The sequence below is a fragment of the Ambystoma mexicanum genome, chromosome 1q (genome assembly GCF_040938575.1).
Source record: "Ambystoma mexicanum isolate Mex_15411 chromosome 1q, UKY_AmexF1_1, whole genome shotgun sequence".
Lineage (NCBI taxonomy): Eukaryota > Metazoa > Chordata > Amphibia > Caudata > Ambystomatidae > Ambystoma > Ambystoma mexicanum.
In genome coordinates, this window is record NC_090922.1 from 48,899,802 (window position 1) to 48,921,750 (window position 21,949).

General features: G+C 46.8%; 1 protein-coding gene across 2 annotated transcripts in view; it reads right to left on the minus strand.

Annotated features, from left to right (window-relative positions):
* Positions 1 to 21,949, minus strand: part of PMFBP1 (polyamine modulated factor 1 binding protein 1) — a 1,360,893-nt gene that overhangs the window by 183,709 nt on the left and 1,155,235 nt on the right. For both annotated transcript variants that reach the window (XM_069635509.1, XM_069635508.1), the window contains one exon: positions 20,590 to 20,757. In XM_069635509.1, coding sequence (XP_069491610.1) covers positions 20,590 to 20,757 — 168 coding nt within the window. The remainder of the gene's footprint in view (positions 1 to 20,589; positions 20,758 to 21,949) is intronic.

Consider the following 21,949-nt stretch of genomic DNA (forward strand, 5'->3'; position numbering starts at 1 on the left):
GTTGAGGCTACCTTCCTGCCGAAACCGTATAGTTTTTTGCTCTCCTTGTCAGGAGGAGCTTCTGATGAAGACAAGGGTGGCCCAGCCCTCTTACGAGTGTTGGTGACAACTAGGGAGTCTGGCTTCAGATGTCCTCTTATATAGAGAGGGTCAGACTGAGCTGCCCTGAAAAGTTTTTCAACGCTGGGATTGACTGCTCTGGTGAGGTTTGGGTTCACCCGGGACGGATCTATTCTCCGCTGAATGGATTTAAGGATAGGGATGGTCTGGGCAAAGGCCTCCTTTCTCCCACTAACTCTTCTGCGAAGTCCCTTTCCTCCTGTACACCGTGGGTGTCAATGTGGAAATGTTCCGCTGCGCGAGCGAGAACCTCATTTAGGAGGGGTTGGTTATCGACCGGGGAGTCGGTAACCGGGGCTTCGTTCTCTACCGGGGAATCTACTCTGTATGTTTCCGGGTCATCCTCTTCTTCCTCCTGGTCATCATCCCCATAGTAGGCCGTCCCGGTTTGCTCTTCTATCAACCCAAAATCTTGGTCTTCACAAAAGGAAGCCTCTCCTTGATACCGTGAGTATGGTCTTGCGTAAGTTTGTACCTCGAAGGGTTCGGACCTCATTGGAGTTTCAAACCGGGCCTTCTTACTCGGGGGGATAGGATCAGTAGAGCCCGAGGGTGTGGCCCCTTGTGGATCATACGAGAGGAAATGTTCTGGATTTTTATCATAAAAATCAGCCAAAGAAGACATTCTTGACATGACCCTATCTATGTCTTCACTGGACCATTTTTTGGAACTGGGAATGACTCTCTCAGCAAGTCTATGGGATTTATCTTGAGTAGCTTTGCTGGTTGTGGACCTATCAGCAGACCTGGGCTTGTCTGTCTGTTTAGGGGGGGTGGAGTGTTTCACAGTTGTGGAATGTACAGGTAGTTTCTTCTGCTGTTTTCCCCCCTCCCCGTGCGTAGAAAAATGTTTTCCCTGTCCCTTAGTGGCTCCGGAGTTTTTCGACGCCTGGCGTCGAGGATCGGGAGAAGTGCCCCTTTCCTTCGAGCGTGGGGCCTCGCTGGCTTTAATTGCGGGCTCCGACTCCTGGAGCGCGGCCTGGGGGTGGAAGTCGTCTTCGTCTCCCGACGATCGAACTTCTGTTAGCCTAGGGAGCGAGGCACTCTTGGCAAGAGTGGATGATTGCCTGGAGTCATGCGGCGATCTTGATCGAGAGCGCCCAGAGGACACCGAATCGGACCGTTCTGTCTGTGCCTCTTTCCGAGAACTCGACGTCGTCGAGTCTCGGTTGGACTTAGTGTGTTTAGTGTGTGTAGTATGTGAAGCGCTTGTGTCGCCGGGGGTCTTCCCCATAGCCGCCCTACCGGACGACCTTCCGAGGTCGGGGACCTGCGCTCGGCTGTCTTTCGACGTCGTAATGCCCTCGCTGTCCGAAAGTACGGCGTCGCTGCCATCGCTGAAGGCGCCCTCCGCTGCCATGGCCGCCTGCCTGGCGTGGTGGGCCCAACGCTTCGTCGAACGGTCCTTAAGTGTCTTAGGTTTAAACCTACTACACGCTCTGCAGTAGGCTTCGGGGTGGTCCCTCGGCAAGCAGAGATTGCACGTGGCGTGCCTGTCGACCCAAGGGTATTTGCGATTGCACTTGGGGCAGAATTGAAAAGGGGTACCCTCCATACGCACCTTGAGGCAGCGGGCTGTTAAGTTTAGGAAATGTATAAGGTGTACCTATATACCAAGAGTGTAGAGTATGTACCACCCCCCACTCTCCCTACTTGCAGGGCCGAGGCCAGCGGCCTCCCAGGCCCGGGCCGAGGCCAGCGGCCTTCCGAGGCCCAAATCCGTCGTGCAGCAGCCGACGGTCGATTTCTTCTCCAGCCGGCGTCGAGTGTCGAAGTTGGGGTGGGAAAGGATGTTAATAAATTATTATTTTAAATTCTAGCAAGCAAAAGTATGGCTAAGGCCAGGGGACTCCGCAAAATGCTTCCGACCATTATGGCGGAAAAAAACAATCTGAGGATCCTAGACGCCTGAGGGATCTTGGGTACAGTGGACGTCACACTAGGGATAGTATTACTGGCACGCCCTGTGTCGACGCCCATTTTCGAAAAACAAACTGTAATACTCCGCAGCTTCCACTAGATGTCGGCCTATGCACAGCATGTGATCTAAGCAGATTCCACAAGCCTCAGAAAAACACACACACACACACACACACACACACACACACACACACACACACACACACACACACACACACACACACACACACACACACACACACACACACACACACACACACACACACAGAGATAGGTTCAGAAGAAAGAAGTTTACAAATAACATACACAACCTTGGAACCAATAATCTAACATTAGAAAGTCCTCCCCTAACTAGAAAAAAAGGGGCCTAGTGCCCTTAGAGTCGCAGCACCCAATAAAAGTATTTTGAGGCGGCTAGGAGCCTCTTTTAGGAAGCTGAACAAGTGTTGGCTTGAGCCAACAAGTAGTTGTAAGTGTTTCTAAGTTCAATAAAAAGAAGAGGCACATCTTTAAAAGACCCTCTTCAAATCCAACCACCTTATGGGAGACCAAGGGGAGAATACCAAGCCAGAACACCACCGTTCAGGGCTAGGCAAGGGAGAGCTAGGGCTAGGACTTTATGCCCATACAACCCTATGGAGACACAGCAGCCAAAACACATAGAACTAACCCCATGTACTCCAATTCAGGCAGCTAGCACTGCAGAAGTTCCATAATAACTTAGCTTTCCGGATTCATGCTTTGTTTCCATTGGAGGAAGCCCACAGGGTCACAGATGCAGGGGTCTCTTCAGGCACAGGTTTATGTCTAGCTAGCTCGCGGTTCTGTGCTCCAATGGACCAGATTCTGGACACTCGGAGCACACCAACTCTGGGACCAATACTTCGACGACAACCTCAAGGGACTCCCACGATGCCACACAGGCGGCAAGCAGCATTGGCCCCTTGAACAAAATGGCAGAAGGCAACCCTCATGAGAACAAAGAAGATTGTTCTGCAAAGCCCCTCTTTGTGGTGGAGGGACATGCTTCTAGTTCTACATGCTGAGGATCTGCGGAATCCCAAGGCTCAACTTGGGACGGCGTCCCTTGTAGCAAAGTAGCAGAGGAGGACTTCTGGGTAGCCCACAGGATGGCTCTGGGAGTGTTCGAAGTGCTTCCAGCTCCTAATATTCGAGCTGAGGTCACTGCGGGTTGGTCCCATTGGAGCAGGGGTGGAAGCAACGAAGGTTTTCTTGAGATCTGCAGAGAGGTGGGGATTCACTGATCAAGTGAAGAAACGACTGCTGGTGCTTTTCCAATGATGGGTTTCAGGCCTTCAACGAGCTGCTCTCCACCGTAGGGATCTTGGCTCCAACAACCTCCAATGTGGCTGCAGGAGGAGTCCTCTTATCCAGGCTGGAGTTGCCCCCAGCCCACCAATGGCAAGAATGTGCACCATTCAAACTGGTGGACAGCCTATTGCCACTGCAGCTGCCCCGCAACAGACAGACCCAGCAGTGGTGTGATGTGGGGACTCACACAGACCGCCACTTTGCCTGCGGAAGCTGGAGCTTTCCTTGTGAAAGGACTTACCATATACGGAAAATCCAGACACTCCAGGACAGGAAGAAGGTCAAAAGCAAGATGGCCAAAGGACAGTTGAAAATCTCATGGCACAGCCATTTTAGAGTATATGGTACTCTACATGGCATTAAGCGGTAAAATGCTAAAGTGTACGAGACTACAAAAAAGAAAACACTTTAAAAGTATCCACTGCCAACCAGGGCACATCGGTTAAGTAACCACAAAGTAGCTAAAAACAAAGTTAAACCGACACAAAGCATCCCTAAAGCACTTCACGGAAGGTGAGGTGTGCAGGAAAAATTAACAAAGAGCTTTACACCATGGAGGACAGTGTTCTCCTGCATTGATTGTCACTGGTACTGAGCAGTGCCCCTAAACAGATGAGCTTTTAAAGGTAAGTGGAGCAAAAGGGCTTCACTTAACTCCCAAAGTCAGGAAAGGTTCAAAACAATAGCAAAAAGAATAGAGTCCCTTATGTCCTATGGAGGGAAAGCAGCAAACAGTAAAATCTTTCATAGCAACCTACCACAGGGATGCAACAACACTCTGATACCTTCACAGAAACTATGCAACGACCTTGAGGACCACTTAAAAAATAAAATCAGCAACATCCTTCAAATCATACAAAGCAGACCAGTCAACCAAAACACACAACCAAACCTGCCAAACGTGAAACCGCACTTTAAACTCCAAGGAACACCACAAACATCAGTAAAGACATTCATCAAGCTGGTAAGACATAGCAACAAAGCAGGCTTCCCATGGACCCCTGTCCTCCAGACATCAATAAATCATTCCTCACACAGGTGCACCGCTGGAATACTACAGAAACCTCTTTAACTTATCACTCGCAACATGGAAAGTACCAGAGTCATTCAAATCGGCAAACATAAAAGCACTCCTCAAGGACGCCAGAGGCGACGTGGAAGACCTCTCAAGCTACAGATCTATTTCAAACATTCCCTAACCAGCATAACTACTAGAAAGCTATGTCTACAAACTAACACAGGAACACGTAGAAAAACACCAGTTGCTGGACCAGGGACAAGTCGGCTTTAGACCAGCAAGAGGAACAGAAATGGCACTACTGTCTATCCGGGATGACCTAAAGACAAACGCAGATTCCAACACAAGCTCTGCCCTGATACTACTCGTCCTCTCTGCAGCGTTCGACACAGTCGATTAGGACATCCTCATCAAGAGAATAGAAGAAATAGGAATAACGGACTTAGCCCTACTCTGAATTAATTCATTCTGAGTGAAAAGAATGGAAACTGTCTGGATAAAACCCTTCAAACACGCTACCCGAGAAACCAACTGTGGAGTACTACAAGGATCATCCCTATCCCCACTTTTCTTAAATATCTACCTGAACCCACTAATCAAGCTCATCAAAAAACACAGACATATGGGTTACAACTATGCAGACAACACACAAACCATCTATAAAATCGAAGAAGCACAAGAAGAGAACATAACACTGGGAGAATGTCTCAAAGAACTCTACGACTGGATGAACACAAACAACCTCAAACTCAACCCAGGCAAGAGAGAAATCATGGTTATATCCAAAAACCTGGAAAACAACATCTATATCCCAAGGCCCACAGAACTAGGAACAGCACCCACACCATCGAAAATAGTAAAAGACCTTGGAGTCCTAATTAACAACGTGCTAACATTAGAACCACAAGTAAATGCAATAATCAAGAAATGCTTCTTCATCCTACACTCGATAAAAAGAATCCTACCATTCCTGTTCTTCACTCATAAAACACTGAAAATCATTGGCCTCATCATGTCAAGAATTGACTACGCAAACAGCCTCTACATCGGAATGCTGAAACACCTGCTGAAGAAACTGAAACGTATCCAAAACGCAGCAGCCAGACTAATCCCTAAACTATCATGAAGGGACCACATCAGCCAAGCGCTAAAAATGCTACACTGGCTGCCAATCAAACAACGAACGCACAGAGCAATCCACAGCCAAGGAGAATTCCTACAAAAGAAAATAACCATTTACCAACCGACAAGAACACTCAGATCAAGCAACGACATCCACCTGGAACCAAAACCATACACAAGAAAAAAAAATTCTCCCACCTGGCAGCAAAAAAACATTGAACAGACTTCGGAAAGAATTACACAATACAAAGGACCACCTAAAATTAAGGAAACTACTCAAAACCAGGCGGAATCAACTAACAGACACCAATGGAAATAGAATGTGTCATGAACAAACACGTGGGAAGAAGTAACTGGGGAAGGAGGAAGCCCAGGATTCACCCTCTCTCAAGACAAACACCTCCGACAGGCAAAGCCCAAGGGACAGGGACCATAGCTGGAGACGAAATAACATTAATCATTAACTAGCATCCAACAGGACAGCGAGTGCTTAGTATTCGGAGAGAGGCGAGGGCAGGCAGACCCCACTAACCAGCAAAGAGCAACCCTAAACCTTAGCGATCCCAACCCCGGGAGTGGAAGGCCCTCACCACCTTCCCACCCACAGATCACTAGACAGTCACAGAGACATGCAACCGCCTCGCTAAGAACTAGACGGATGCACTGCCAAAGGAACACTTCTACAGAAAGCAAGGGCAAAAACACCTAACAGAGGCCCGAAACAACCCATCTGCTAAAAATCTCAACTCTCTACTTATACTTACACCTCTGACACCCTAAACAAACACACCCACTTTCTTGCACAGCAAACCGCTTGCACTTCGCTACACTGCAACAACAAAACAAACCACACATTGTCATGATGCCTACCCCCGGGGACCCAGACCACATCCAGCAACCCCGGAAGCAGGCATCAAGTTATCCTAAGCAAGCCCAACAACCCCTGCTAGGGGCTATTTGGGTCCAGTCCTGGCGCCTATGGCGCCAGGCTCATATGGAGAGTCATAGATTAAAACTTACCTGATGCAGACCATGCTGCAAACTTACCTGATGCAGACCATGCTGCAAGAGCTCCAAGCCAAAAGAGGCTTGGAAGGGACTACTTTACTTGGGGACTATTTTTTACTCGGGCAGGGCTGGGGAGGAATACTTACCTGGGACTACTTTGGAGGCTATTTAAACCACGCCCAAAGAGCAGCACACACTTCGCGTTATTCTGCATCCAGCAGCGTAACGCTCACCGTGCCTGCAAGTCTGCATCCAGCCTTCTGCCACGCCTGCCTCGAGTTTGGAGCTCCTAGAAAAAGGGAGAAAGAAGGAGAAAAGGTTAGAACAAGAGCAATACCTTCAATCCTTACCTGAATTCCCGATCCATCGCGCCTTCGAGCTGGAAGAAAGAAGTTATTTTATGCGCGTCGCCTCGCCTGCTGCAGCGCCGCGCTGAACTCACCGGCCTTCGCAGCATCTTCACATTCCACCGCATCCTCCTGCATGTTCCCGCCGCACTCCGGCACCTAAGGAGAAGACACGAACAGCAAGGTGAGCCAAGGGAATACACAGAGGAATATTAGTTACCCCCCCATAGACTTACTTGATTTTACCACCAGGGGTACTATTCCTCTTCACGGGTTGGCGCAGCTTCCACTGCATCTTCGCCGAACCCCGGCCCCTAAGGGGAAACAAAAAGACAGCAAGGTGAAACAAAGGGACTAACAAGGGGAACCCTCCTCACCACAATAGACTTACCTGATTTTACCGCCGGAGGTATTATTCCCCAAGACTTCATACTTTCTCTCAGCGCCTGAATAAGGGAGAAAGCAACAGGTTACATATTGACATTATTTTATCGAACTGTGTTGAAAAATACAAATCCTTACCAAAATACTACCGGTTGCCACGAGGAACTCTTCATTAGGGTCAAGCTGCAACCTGCAAGGAATCGGACAAGAGTGAAAGTCAGGCATTTGAACTCTTACGAACTTTATACTTACGGCGTCTTGCCGGGAATCTCAGTCAATATTGTTCTGGAACTCACCAATTCCTTCGAGCCAGTGAAGCAACTGGTAATCAACGCGCCCCTGCGCTCAATGCAGGATGGAGAGCTCATCTTTTCAAACCATCAGGTGAGACTATAAGAGGGGACATCAAAGGTGATCCGTGGGCAGAACAGCGGGGGTGGGGGGATTTACACTCAACTCCACGGGTGGTTAATTCCCTTTCTCCATTTGCAGAAGAATATTCCTACGGGCCAAGCAAACGAAGCTAGGTGGGCCAGTCCAGTCCGTCATCTCGGCCCTACGTGTCACATTGGTGGAGACCGCAGCTGTCCAGTTCCGATCGACGCCTCTGTGGGAGCCAGGTGAGCGTAACAGAACGCGAAGCCTACCCACAAATTCCCACCCGGGCGTTATGGATACCTCAGAGACTGACCAATTGGCCCAATTACTAGGGGAACTGAGGGCTGAAGTGCATTCCGCCCGTCAAGAAACCAATGCTCTTAGGAGAGAACTGATTTTGTCAAAGGAGCGAACTGATGATCTTGCTAGGCAACTATTGCAAAGCCAGGCTGGACAAGCACCCCTACCTGGTTCCGGGGGAAATCCAGCTCCTGTGTTATCGAGTAACCCTGTGCAAATAAACCTACCAGGAAATATTCCATTAGCTCCACCCGAACGCTTTGCTGGAGATCCCAAAAGGTTTGCTGTGTTTATGAACCGCTTGCACTTTTTATGCAGACCTGGAGCCTTCCCAAACGATCAAGCCAAGGTAGCCTTTGTATTGTCATATCTCAGCGGCAGTGCAGCTGATTGACCAATTCCACTAGTTACTCAGGATGACCCAATTCTTCGGGATTTTCAGGGCTTTCAAACAAGCATGGAAAGACTATTTGCCCGGCACTCCCAAGGACAGGCCCTGGATAACAAACTTTTGTCCCTACCACAGGGTAACCATGACCCTTCTATCCTACATCGCAACCTTTAATAGGTTGATAGTGGAAACTGGATGGCCTGAGGTAAAACGAATCACGTTATTTCATCGAGGGCTTCGAGGAGAACTCAAGGATGTCTTGGCTCAAGTCGTGAACCCACCTCAAGACTGCGCTGAATATATAGACTTAGTGGTCCAGTTAGATCACAGACTCCAGAACAGAAAGGCTGATCGAGCCAAGTTTGAGAATCGGGTGTTGGTCAAAACCCACGCTAACCCCAAAGGAGCAGATGCTTCAGAACACATGCAAATCGGAGGGGTTAAAGGATCCTTAACCCAGAAGGAAAGAGAAAGGAGACGGCAAATGCAATTGTGTCTATATTGTGGAACTTCTGGGCATTTTCTACGGGATTGCCCTGTAGAACCACCCAAGAAGGTGGTAGGAGCTGCTGATAAAAGCCATATGGAGTCAGACTCTGGAAACGACCACGCCCGACAAGCGTAGAGGTCCGCTTGCCGAGTTTGAAGGAGGATACTCAGACCTCGCATTTCATCATACCAATGGTCCTCGTAGATCCAGGGCAGCCATCGCGTATGCACGCAGTAAGGGCATACATTGATAGCGGAGCCATAGGAAACTATGTGGACTATGAATTGGCTTCCAGGATGAATCTATCTCTCTGCCGAAAAACCACCTCAGATGTCATCACCACAGTCGATGGAACTGAAATTGCCTCTGGGCCTGTAACTCATTCCACCGCAGAGATGACACTATTGGGTCAGGATGGGCATCGAGAGACTATTGTGTTTGATCTAATCAAAGCCCCACAGTTCCAAATAATACTGGGGATACCTTGGTTGGAAACACATAATCCTTGTATTGATTGACGAGAGAAGAGAATAACCTTCCCGGATTGTGCACAAACCTGTTACCCAAAGAAAAGTCAGAACGCAGGCCTGGCCACAGTAACCACAGCAGTCATGCAACTACCTCCAGAATACCAAGAATTCCAGGATGTCTTCCAAAAAGAACAGGCAAACACCTTACCTCCTCACAGATCGTACGATTATCAAATCGATGTCATACCCGGTGCACAACCCCCTTGTAGCTGGATCTATGCCCTTACGGAACCTGAGAACCTTCACCTATGACAATACCTAGACCAGTACCTTGCCAATGGCTTTATTCGCCCATCCAAGTCCCCTGCATCTTCAGCTTTGTTCTTCGTGCCCAAAAAGGAACGTGCATAGACTACCGCGCATTGAACCAGATAACTGTTAAGAACCGATACCCATTGCCTCTGATCCCTGAACTACTAGACCAAGTGAAGGACGCTTGTATATACACTAAATTAGATCTCCGGGGGGCATACCATCTGGTACGTGTAAAAGAAGGCCACGAATGGAAGACTGCTTTCCGCACTAAGTATGGGTTATTCGAATACCAGGTGATGCCTTTCGGGTTGTGCAATGCACCAGCAGCCTTCCAATACTTCATGAACAATGTCCTTCGTGAACTCATTGACGTTTGTGTTGTCGTATATATCGATGATATTCTAGCATACTCCTCTTCAGAATCTGACCATGTGAAGCACGTCCGAGCAGTCCTTGAAAAATTGCACCAGCACAAACTATATGCAAAACTGGAAAAATGCGTCTTTCATGCCACAGAAGTTGAATTCCTTGGGTTTATCCTGGCCCCAAAGGGAGTCCGAATGGACTCACGAAAGGTGGACGCAATCCTTAAGTGGCCATCACCAAGTTCAGTTAAAGGAGTACAAAGCATGCTCGGCTTTGCCAATTTCTACCGCAGATTTATCCCAGATTTTTCACATGTTGTACATCCCATCACAGCACTCTTGCGAAAAAATAAATGCTTTATGTGGACTGAAGAAGCTGAAAATGCCTTCCAAGAGCTGAAAGCAAAATTCACGTCTGCACCTGTATTAAAGCACCCGCGTCCTGAACTTCCATACATAGTGGAAACTGATGCATCCAGTCTAGCCATGGGAGCTGTCCTGTCTCAAAAGGACCCTGAAACTGGCCAGCTTCATCCAGTAGCATTTTGGTGCAGAAAGTTCTTGGCACCCTAGTTAAACTATGCGGTTACCAATAAGGAGTTATTAGCCATTAAATCCGCCTTCAAGGCTTGGCGGCACTATCTTCTCGGTGCCAGGCATACCATTACTGTGATCACCGATCACCGGAACTTACAGTATTTAAAGACAGCCAAGGCCCAATCGTCACGTCAAATCCGATGGGCATTGTTCTTTGTCGAGTTCAATTTCGTAATGACCTATCGACCAGGTTGTAAGAATGGTAAAGCAGACGCCTTATCCCGAATAGGGATGGGAGAGGCAGAAGTGAACCCAGAACCAGTACCTATAATTTCCGAACAAAGAATTCTTGGCATGACTACTCTACAGACACTAGAGAACATTCAGGTAAAGATCCAGCAACTCTTTGATCCTACAGCCCTGCAAGACTGGGTAAAAAAAGGCCCGGACTACTCTGTCACCAATGATCTGCCTTATTACCAAGAGCGGCTATTTCTACCACACAAGGAACTACAACAGCTAGTCATTTCCCATTATCATGATACCCTAATGGAGGGGCACCCAGGTATTGCAAAAACTGAAGCTAAAATTAAAAGACAATTCTGGTGGCCCACCTGGCGAAAGGATATTAAATCATTTGTGATGTCTTGTGGCATTTGCGGCCAAAACAAAAGTCAAAAGAAAAAACCAGCTGGACTCTTACAACCTTTAGACATTCCACCTACACCATGGCACACCTTATCGTTAGACTTTATTACTGATCTACCCCCATGCAATGGATTTAACACCATTCTAGTTATTGTGGATCTTTTTCCAAGATGGCCCACTTTATCCCTTTAAAGGGATTACCTTCAGCTTCAATCCTGGCCAAGGAGTTTCTCGAAAACATTGTTCGCATACACGGATTTCCGTCCATATTGGTCTCTGACCGGGGCAGTCAATTCATTTCACATTTTGGAAAAAATGCTGTCAATTGGCGCAAATCGATGTGAGGTTATCGACCAGTCACCACCCCCAGATCGATGGTCAAACGGAGAGAACCAACCAGACTCTCAAACAATACCTGCATTGTATGTTACATCAGACAGAGTAATTGGAAAGACATTCTTTGGATCGCTGAATATGCATACAATAATTCAGTACACTCTGGATCTGGACAAAGCCTCTTTTATACCTTATATGGGCACCATCCTCGAACCTCAGACCTTGACTCACCCCAACACTTAGAAATGCCTGCAGTGGACCATCTGCACGCTACGATTACACAAGCATTTAAGGAAGCAACTACACATTTAAAACAGGCGAAAGAAAGATGCTGATCGGCATAGAAGTGATACTCCACAATACCAGATAAGGGACCAAGTATGGTTAGCCATAAAACATATACCTCTAAAGGGAACACGGACCTTTAACCCCAGATATTTGGGACCTTATTCTATTAAGGCCATTATCAACCCGGTGGCTGTCAAGTTGGACTTAACTGCTAATATGCAAATTCACCCCGTCTTTCATGTGTCACTTTTGAAGCCAGTGCAACCAGGGACAAGACTAACTAATCCACCAGAACCTATCCTTGTAGACGGAGAACCCGAATTTGAAGTTAAGAACATCCTGGACTCCAAGCTGATAAAGTCAAAACTCTTTTATTTAATCGACTGGAAAGGTTACTGACCACAGGAAAGGTCATGGGAACCTAGTGACCATGTTCATGCACCCCGACTGGTGAAAAAATTTCACCGAAATTTCCCAGACAAACCGAAACCACAGGGAAGAACGACTTTTGGAGGGGCCTTGGTGGGGAGTGCTGTCATGATGCCTACCCCCGGGGACCCAGACCACATCCAGCGACCCCAGAAGCAGGCATCAAGTTATCCTAAGCAAGCCCAACAACCACTGCTAGGGACTATTTGGGTCCAGTCCTGGCGCCTATGGCGCCAGGCTCATATGGAGAGTCAGTCCTGGCGCCATAGGCGCCAGGCTCATAGATTAAAACTTACGTGATGCAGATCATGCTGCAAACTTACCTGATGCAGACCATGCTGCAAGAGCTCCAAGCCAAAAGAGGCTTTGAAGGGACTACTTTACTTAGGGACTATTTTATACTCGGGCGGGGCTTGGGAGGAATACTTACCTGGGACTACTTTGGAGGCTATTTAAACCACGCCCGAAGAGCAGCACACGCTTCGCGTTATTCTGCATCCAGCAGCGTAACGCTCACCGTGCTTGCAAGTCTGCATCCAGCCTTCTGCCACGCCCCCGCCTCGAGTTTGGAGCTTCTAGAAAAGGGGAGAAAGAAGGAGAAAAGGTTAGAACAAGAGCAATACCTTTAATCCTTACCTGAATTCCCGATCCATCGCGCCTTCGAGCTGGAAGAAAGAAGTTATTTTATGCGCGTCGCCTCGCCTCGCCTGCTGCAGCGCCGCGCTGAACTCACCGGCCTTCGCAGCATCTTCACATTCCACCGCATCCTCCTGCATGTTCCCGCTGCACTCCGGCACCTAAGGAGAAGACAAGAACAGCAAGGTGTGCCAAGGGAATACACAGAGGAATATTAGTTACCCCCCCATAGACTTACCTGATTTTACCACCGGGGGTACTATTCCTCTTCACGGGTCGGCGCAGCTTCCACTGCATCTTCGCCGAACCCCGGCCCCTAAGGGGAAACAAAAGGACAGCAAGGTGAAACAAAGGGACTAACAAGGGGAACCCTCCTCACCACAATAGATTTACCTGATTTTACCGCCGGAGGTATTATTCCCCAAGACTTCATACTTTCTCTCAGCGCCTGAATAAGGGAGAAAGCAACAGGTTACATATTGACATTATTTTATCGAACTGTGTTGGAAAATACAAATCCTTACCAGAATACTACCGGTTGCCACGAGGAACTCTTCATTAGGGTCAAGCTGCAACCTGCAAGGAATCGGACAAGAGTGAAAGTCAGGCATTTGAACTCTTACGAACTTTATACTTACGGCGTCTTGCCGGGAATCTCTGAGTCAATTTTGTTCTGGAACTCACCAATTCCTTCTAGTCAGTGAAGCAACTGGTTATCAATGCGCCCCTGCGCTCAATGCAGGATGGAGAGCTCATCTTTTCAAACCATCAGGTGAGACTATAAGAGGGGACATCATAGGTGATCTGTGGGGAGAACAGCGGGGGTGGGGGGATTTACGCTCAACTCCACGGGTGGTTAATTCCCTTTCTCCATTTGCAGAAGAATATTCCTACGGGCCAAGCAAACGAAGCTAAGTGGGCCAGTCCAGTTCGTCATCTCGGCCCTACGCATCACATTGGTGGAGACCGCAGCTGTCCAGTTCCGATCGACGCCTCTGTGGGAGCCAGGTGAGCGTAACACACATAGTCTTGCACAACAACACATTGGAGTCTACTGATCTGAAAACCGCACCCATGCTTAGCGAACAGTGTTAACCAAACTGAAGCTGCCAACAGGTCATCACTAATCTCGCTCTACCTTTATCTAACTACACCCTACTAACACTCCCAACCCTCTTACTTTTCAGATCATCCAGAGCACAAGGGGACCACTCCAGTGGTGATAGTGCACGGTATAAATGTCCTTTAACATTAACATTGACAGACAGCAAGGCCGAAGTCCCAGAGGTGAAAACGTTCAGATGTATAAGCCATTAAACTGGACCTGTATTTCCTCAGAGCTCTGGACTCGGGAGTTCTATTGCCTGACAAAAGAGAAGTCTTTGAATCTTCTGGTTAAGGGTATTAGATAGAGGTTGGGGAAAGATGGAGACGGCAATATATAATCGAACCTCTCACATGTTTCGGTTATTGTATTGTCACTGCTGGGTAGTCAATTTGGACGAAAGACTACTTCAGGGCACAACGTAATAAACATGCGTTAAAACCTTGACTAAGGCTTTTACGCATGTTGGTTATGTCACACCCCATTTTCATTCATTTGTATGGTGGAGAGGAGGAGCGGAACGCAAATTGCTTTTCAGCTGTCTCCCTTTCTCTCTGCCATACAAATGGCCCAGCATTTGCAGCGGCATGCATTTTCATGCTCCCAACATTATGCGCCAGCATAAAGCAGGCGCACTCAATACGGATCCACCGTAAACTTACGCTGCTTGCCATGCAAGCATGGTAGGCAGTATTTACTCATTTGCATGGCAGAGTACAAATGTGCAGGGCAAAAGGCGGTGTTAGGGAGAATTCTCAGAAATGTGCTAATTCCCTTCTACCTTAGAGACCCCCAGCTCTTTTGCTGGACTTTAGGACTTTTAATTTTGATCCTGGAGAGAGAGAGACCATTTTCCCACTCTCTCATGAATTTTTTATTTGATTTGAACACTGTGTTTCTTTTGGTTTTGGAGTCTGACAAATTCCATAGGCATCATCTTTTTACATTGTGACATGCAGCACCTCCAGCGCAGTGGCACAGGGAAAAGTCTTTCAGATTTCCCAGAAGTTTAAATACCTTCTCTTGGTTAAACTACTGTTTCCAAGAGCAGTACAGTGTAATTGACTTTACTTAACCTTTTATAACTTTGTAGACCAAGCACACACTATCTTAAATAGAGTGCTGGAGGGGTTACATAGTATCCCTTTGTCGACCTTCTCATGTAACATTTTTATGTTAACCTTTCTACAATTAATGGCTTGTGGCAGTGGTTTACTTTTTCGTACCGTTGTGAGTTTTTACCACGGGCTGCGTTCGCAGCTGCAGTATAGCACCCATGGGTGCCCATTTTGTCAAAATGGTCCCGGTCCTCTTTTTTGCCATTTATTGTTGGAAATGTCCTTCATGAGAATTACTCTGTGCGCCAAAGCAGGTTTGGTTCCTTTGTACGTTTCGTCTTTGGCAGGGTTCACTGCTGAAGCCTGCCTCTGGCAGGGCAGGAAGCGAGGGAGGTGCCTAAAACTCCCTGTGTTTAGTCTCCTTGGTTACAGGAATGCACCCAAAGGTGATTGGCCGACTGGCTGTCCTTAGAGGACAGCCACCATGTTGTGTGAGTGACAGCTAGGCTGCGAATAAATGGGAGAGACTTGCATAAAAGGTAAGGTCTTTTGCAAGGAAGGCAGAGTCGACCACTGGACGAATGAATCCAAAGAAGAACTTGGAAGAGACGATTGCTGCAACTCCTGTGTTAGGCAAAGTGTGTACGCAGTACCCTCTGGGAACACTACAAACAACTCTTACTACAGGTATAGGAAACCCAACCTTTGGTATAAGCTTGTACTACACAGTTTTGGTAGCATGTTGAGCAGCCAGGCTCATCTCAAGAGGGGTCAATGTGAGCTGTAGCGGAGCTACACAGAGATTCACAGTGACAAGTATTCAAATAAACTCTTACACACAAGGTTTCTTGAATAAACCATTATTAATTTATCAGTCATTTAGAATAAGCCTTCTTCAGAAGGGGACAATATAATAGTAACACACAAATACACCTCAATACTGTACACTCTTAATTTCTAAATCAGCAAAGACCCTTTTGGGATGGCCCACAGACACAAACTACACCCTCAGGTGACTTCAATAGTTAGGGTGCTGGGGACATTAATATCTTACTGTTAACATTTAGAATACTCTTATAAGTTGGTAAAAGGAAAAGGTTATTAGAACAACAAGAGACCACAAATATTCCTAACCAGGCAAATACTTTTGGATCCCCCAAGAAGAGGCATTCAGTACAAGAGGCTAAGCCAAAGTCAATGGGCTAACGTCTTACATAGGATTAAGCACTTCTGGTAGGTAAGCACAATCTTTTATAAGTCTTTGAAGAAAAGAAGAATCAAATGTAGGGCCACAAGTTGATAAGAGTTGTGAGTAGTAGAAGGTGCAAGCAACTCTACAGTGAGAGGCAAGTTCCCTCAGACTTTACAGTACCTTGGTATTGAAGAAAAAGTGCAGCAGATGACTTCTGTTCCTGTGCAGCTCTGCAGATCTCACTGTTCCTGGGCCTCAGTCGTGGGGACACGAGGGAGGACTTCTGGGGACTCCTGCACTGCAATGGAACGGTCACCGCTCGCAACCGGCAATCTTCAAATCAGTGGCTGTTCAGTGTTTCAGCTCTTCGCGTCTACAGCAAATAGCAACACTGCGATTCCTGGCTGTCGAGATGGACTTTCTTTGCTTCTGGGTTCCCGCACTCTGTTGAGGGGGCACAGGCTCGGTCAGTCCTGCTTCCTGGGAGTCTGGAGGATCTTCTTGGAGCTCTAAGCCAACTTCAATGCAACGCACACAATCTGGTGTTCCTCTGCCTGGCTACATGGTTTCCAGCAGCAACTCTGTGGAAATATAACTTGCTCCGAGATGGATGTCCAGGTGGCTTACTTTGGAGTTGATTGGTCCCACCAACTCAAGGGGAGAAGTCGTCCTTGCAGGGGCTTCTCTGTCGATACGAATTTGGTGTTTCAGCACAGCAGCAGGGCTTCACCAGGCAAACCAACGGTCCAAGAGTTGCAGCAGGCGTCCTCCTCAAGTTCTTCTTCGGTTCCTTAGTCCAGTGGTCGACTCTGCCTTCCAAGCCAGAAGCCTAGTCTTTTATTCAGTTCTCTCCCATTAATTCCAGCCCAGCTGTCAGTCACCCAGCAGGGTGGCTGTCCTTGCCGGACAGTCAGCTGGCCAATCACCACAGAGTGCATTTGGGTCTCCTAAGAGACTAAGCACAGGGAGTTTCAGGCACCTCCCTCACTTCCTGCCTACCCCAGACACGCTGGATCCAGAGGCGGGCTTCACTCGTGAATCCCGCCAAAGGCAAAGCAAACAATGGGACCAAACCTGGTTTGGCACGCACAGTAAATCTCAAGAAGGACCTTTCCACAATGAAATGGTGAAAAAAGGAGACCGGGACAGTTTGACAAAAATGGCACCCTTGAGTGCTTTTCTGCAGCTGCAAACGCAGCCCGCAGTAAATGCACACCACGGTAGTTAAAATTAAACCACTGCTACCAGCCAGTCAGTGAGAAAAGGGTAACGTAATAAATGTTACGTGAGAAGCTAGACAAAGGGGATAATAGGTAACCCCTCCAGCACCCTATTGTAAGATAGTGTGTGCTGGGTCTAGAAAGTTACAAATGTAAGTAAAGTCAATTTCACTTTACTGCTCTTGGAAATAGTATATTATCCAAGAGAAGGTATTTAAACATTTGGGAAATCTGAAAGACTTCCCTGTGCCAGTGCACTGAAGGTGCTGTGTGACGCAATGTAAAAGATGATGCCTATGGAGTTTGTCAGACTCCATATCCAAAAGAAACACAGTGTTCAAAATCACATTAAAATACATGAGAGAGTGGGTAAAAAGGGTCTCACTCTCTCCAGGTCAAACAAATCAAGTCCTCAAAATCCAGCAAAGTTGCTGGGGGTCTCCAAGGTGGAGGGAATAAGCACATTTGTGAGAATTCTCCCTAACATTCAGGACCATTGGTTTGCCCGGTGAAGCCCTGCTTCAGTGCTGAAGCTCTGAATTCCCCTCGACTAGAGAAGCCCTGCAAAGGACGACTTCTCCACTTGGGTTGGTGGGACCAATGGACCCCAAGACTAACTCATCTGGAAATCCACTTGTTGCTGGCTGTACTTCCATTGCTGCTGCAGGAACCGAGTGCCAGGGAAAGGAACACCAGAATCGAATGCATCGTCTTTAAGCCGGACCCAAACACCAGGAAGATCCTCCGGACTCCCTCGAAGCAGGGTTGACCAAGTCTGAGCCACCTCACCAGAGTGCTGGACCCCAGAAGCAAGGAAAGTCCACAAGGTGTCCAAGAACCGTGTGGTGCTATTTGCGAGAAGCTGAAACCGCAAAGTGCTGTAATCTGAACTTTGCCCATTGCTGCCGCTGACCTTTGAATCGTAGTGCAGGGGTCCCCAAACGTCCTCCCTCTTGTCCCCACGACTGAGGCCCCGGAACAACAGGATCTGCCATACTACAACAGGAACAGAAGCCAGCTGGAACAAATTTCTTCAGACCTAAGGTAGTGTGAACTAAGGGGTACTTAGCTCTTGTTTGGTAACTTGCTTGCTCTCAGTTGAGACTTGCAGTTGTTGCCTGTTTCAGAGTTGCTTGCAGCTTTGCCCTCCACATGCCTCCCAGCTTGTGGGCCAATAGTTATTTCAATTCCTACAAAACTCCCTATAACATTGTGCAAGACTTTTTACTTACCTTCCAGAAGTGCCTCAGCTCCCCTAGACTTTGCTCAATTGACATTGGCTGCACTGGCTCCCTGAAGATTATTCTAACCTCTGACTTTGCTTTTTGATCTGTCCCTCCAAAGGTCATACATTCTTTACTTGTATAGCTGGGAAAGGGCTAATCTACATTGCATTGGGGGGGTTCAAAAATGCTTACATGCTTGAGAAACTTGTTAACCATTGTCTCCTTCCCTAAACCTTTACCTTTGACACCAAACTCAGTATTGCTCTAAATATACCAGTGATACATAAATGTCCAAAGTGTCCTAGTTATTGAAGTCACTTCAGGGTGTAGGAAGTGTCTGTGTGCCAACCCAAAAGGGTATCTACTGATTTATTGAAACTGAGTATGTGTGTGTTTTGAAGTATATTTAAGTATATTTGCTCCCTTCTAAAGAAGGCTTATTCAAACTGACTGTTAAATTCATAAATAATTGTTTAATCAAGAAACCTTGAGTGTGTTATTTGGATACTTGTCACTGTGAAACTATGTTGCAACCCTACAGCTCACAATGACCCCTCTTGAGATAAGCCTGGCTGCTCAGTCACTCTACCAACTTTTGTAGTACAGACTTATACCAAAGGTTAGGTTAACTACTGCTAAGAGGACAAGGCTGGTGCAGTCTGCCACAGGTTACTGCATACAATCTTGCCTAACAGGCGGCATACACATATGCACTCCGTCGTGTAAATTACCAAAAGTCTGCAGCTGGGAGCCGCCTACGTGTACGTGTAATGGCTCCTCGACATCAAATTACGAGCTCTTTGAAAATGAGCTCCTTTGTATTCATGGCACTGTTTTTGCAGTTTGAGAGGAGGTCATATTATCACAGTACTTTGCTGGCTACATGCAAGTCAACTACGTTCTCTTGTGTTTCTTTTTTGAGTTTGGTCATCCTAAGCCAAGTTTTCCTTTGGTTCAAAACAAATATGCACAGAGCTGCAAAGGTGGGTTGTCAACATGGTTCAGCTCAGACGTAGACGGATGCTTCTTTGGCCTGTAAAGATGCCCTTCTTTTCTGGAAGGAGTTGCTCTTTGGATAAGTAGCCCAACTCTTTGCACTGTCTTAGATTCACGCCCACACATATAGCATCATGGTTTACCTATCTGAGATGAAAGGTGCTGTTGTAAAGAAAAATTACTTAATTGTAATCCTCGTTCTATGGACTATTAACCTGGAGGCGAGGAAGAAAGGTATCTATTGAAAAAGGGGGAATGTGTAATGGCCCAGACTGGTTCTTCTCCTCCCTTTTGGGAAGATCACATTCTGTGAAAATTGAAACATCTAGCACCTCTGCTCCAAATAGTGAAGCCCATAAAGTGTTTATTGACATCTGTCATTTTCATTTTCAAGACTTTGTACCAGTTACCCCAACGCAATTTATATATTATCTTTCTGCAACATCCTTAAGACCCACTTTTAATCACCTACCTGTGCTATTTATGTAATCTCTTGCTGACTTTAGCTGACTTTGTAACATAACCGGTCACTTTTCATCTGAGATTACTTTTTTATATTTTATGTTATCTTGTATCATGCTTAGTTATTGTTTGTGCGTTGCTTTTACTAAAGAAAATGTGGGCTAGCATGTAATAGGGCATGTGAGTAGCATGCCCTATTACATAGGTTTATGTATGTACTTTCTAGTGCCTAGGTTGAAGCCTGAATATTAGAATATCTTGGCACAGCTGTTTATGGAGAAGTCATTATATATATTTGTTTATAATTTCGGGAGGTATGAAAGTCATTATATGCAGCTGTACCTTAATCTGCATCTTTTTTGTTTTGTGAGTGGGAACATGTTATTGTGCATTTGGTTATGTACGTTTTTACAAGTGTTCTACATGTGTAGTTATGTTTTATCCAAATGTATAACTTGTGCAGCTATAATCCACAGGTTCTCTGCCATTCACTTACCTCCCTTCCTTCGCACTGTAGCTTTTCCTTGAGAGATGTCATCTGCACCCGTAGCATAACCAACTCCTCTTCCTTGTCAGACAATGCTTGTGTGCCCTCTTGGTATCGTCGCTGCCAGTTCTGGAGCTGGGTATTTAGATCTACAAGACGATCTTCGTATAACTCTGCCTACCGAGCATACACACAAAAACTCCAGATTAGTGAGAAAATAAAAGAAATGTCAAAATCATAATTTGGGTAGTCATTCAAACAATTTGGCAATAAACACAACTTACTCCTGCCTTACCCGACAACCTTCAACAGCTCCCCAACTCAAGGCACCTTCCCCATAACCCTCAAGACTGGACAACTCCTTTCACTTCTCTAGAAACCAACATTGAACCCTGACGTCCTCAGCAACTACCACCCCATCACCCATCTTCTTTTCTAGGTAAGATCCTTGAGAAAGTAAACACCATGCAACTCCTCCAATACATCGAAGCCAACAACCTCCCCTTCAGTCCTACCAATCTGGATTTAGAACCAGATGCAGCACAGAAACAGCTACCATCAAGATGATTGACCATGCCCTTAAAATTCTTGATGATGGTCTTCCTTCCCCTTCTGGTTCTCCTGGACCTCTCACCATCATTTGACACATTGACAACCAGACTGTCACTGACAACCTACATTGCCTCACAGGGATCAGCAAGATCATCCTCTGCGGGTTCAAATTGTACCTTGTTAATCAACACACGTTTGTACAAATGGATTCCTCCAGATCACCAACTCTACCTATCTTCTGTGGAGTCCCGCAAGGATCCATCCTCTCCCCTTGATCTTCAATCTTTACATGGAACCGCTTGAAAGCCTCATTGCTCCATACAACATCCACCAATATGCAGATGACACACAGCTCTACCTCAGGATATCCTACATCGAAGACCTCCACAGGCTCAAAGCCTGCCTCTCTCATTGATCCAGTCGTGAAAGGTCAAGGGCTTACCTGATGCTCAACCCCTCCACGACTGAATTCTGACTGCTGACCAACAACACCGAACATGTGGACAACCAGACCTGGCTCTCTGCTATTTACCACGAGGGCCTCACACCCCAACTGTCCCCTTGGGTTCCACATAGACAGTCACCTCTATTTCAAACAGAACATAGCAAGGAAGACACAAACAGCTTTGTACCAAATTTCTCTCCTGTGAAAAATCAAGCCCTTCATCTCAGAAAACTTCAAATTTTCTGTGTAAGCCTGGGTCCTGGATGGTGGCAATGCCCTTTTGGAAGGCCTTGCAGCAACTACTCTGGCTCCCCTGAGATGGAGAAATTACTAACCGTAATGTTCTTTGTATGGACTCGTCTCCCGCAGATT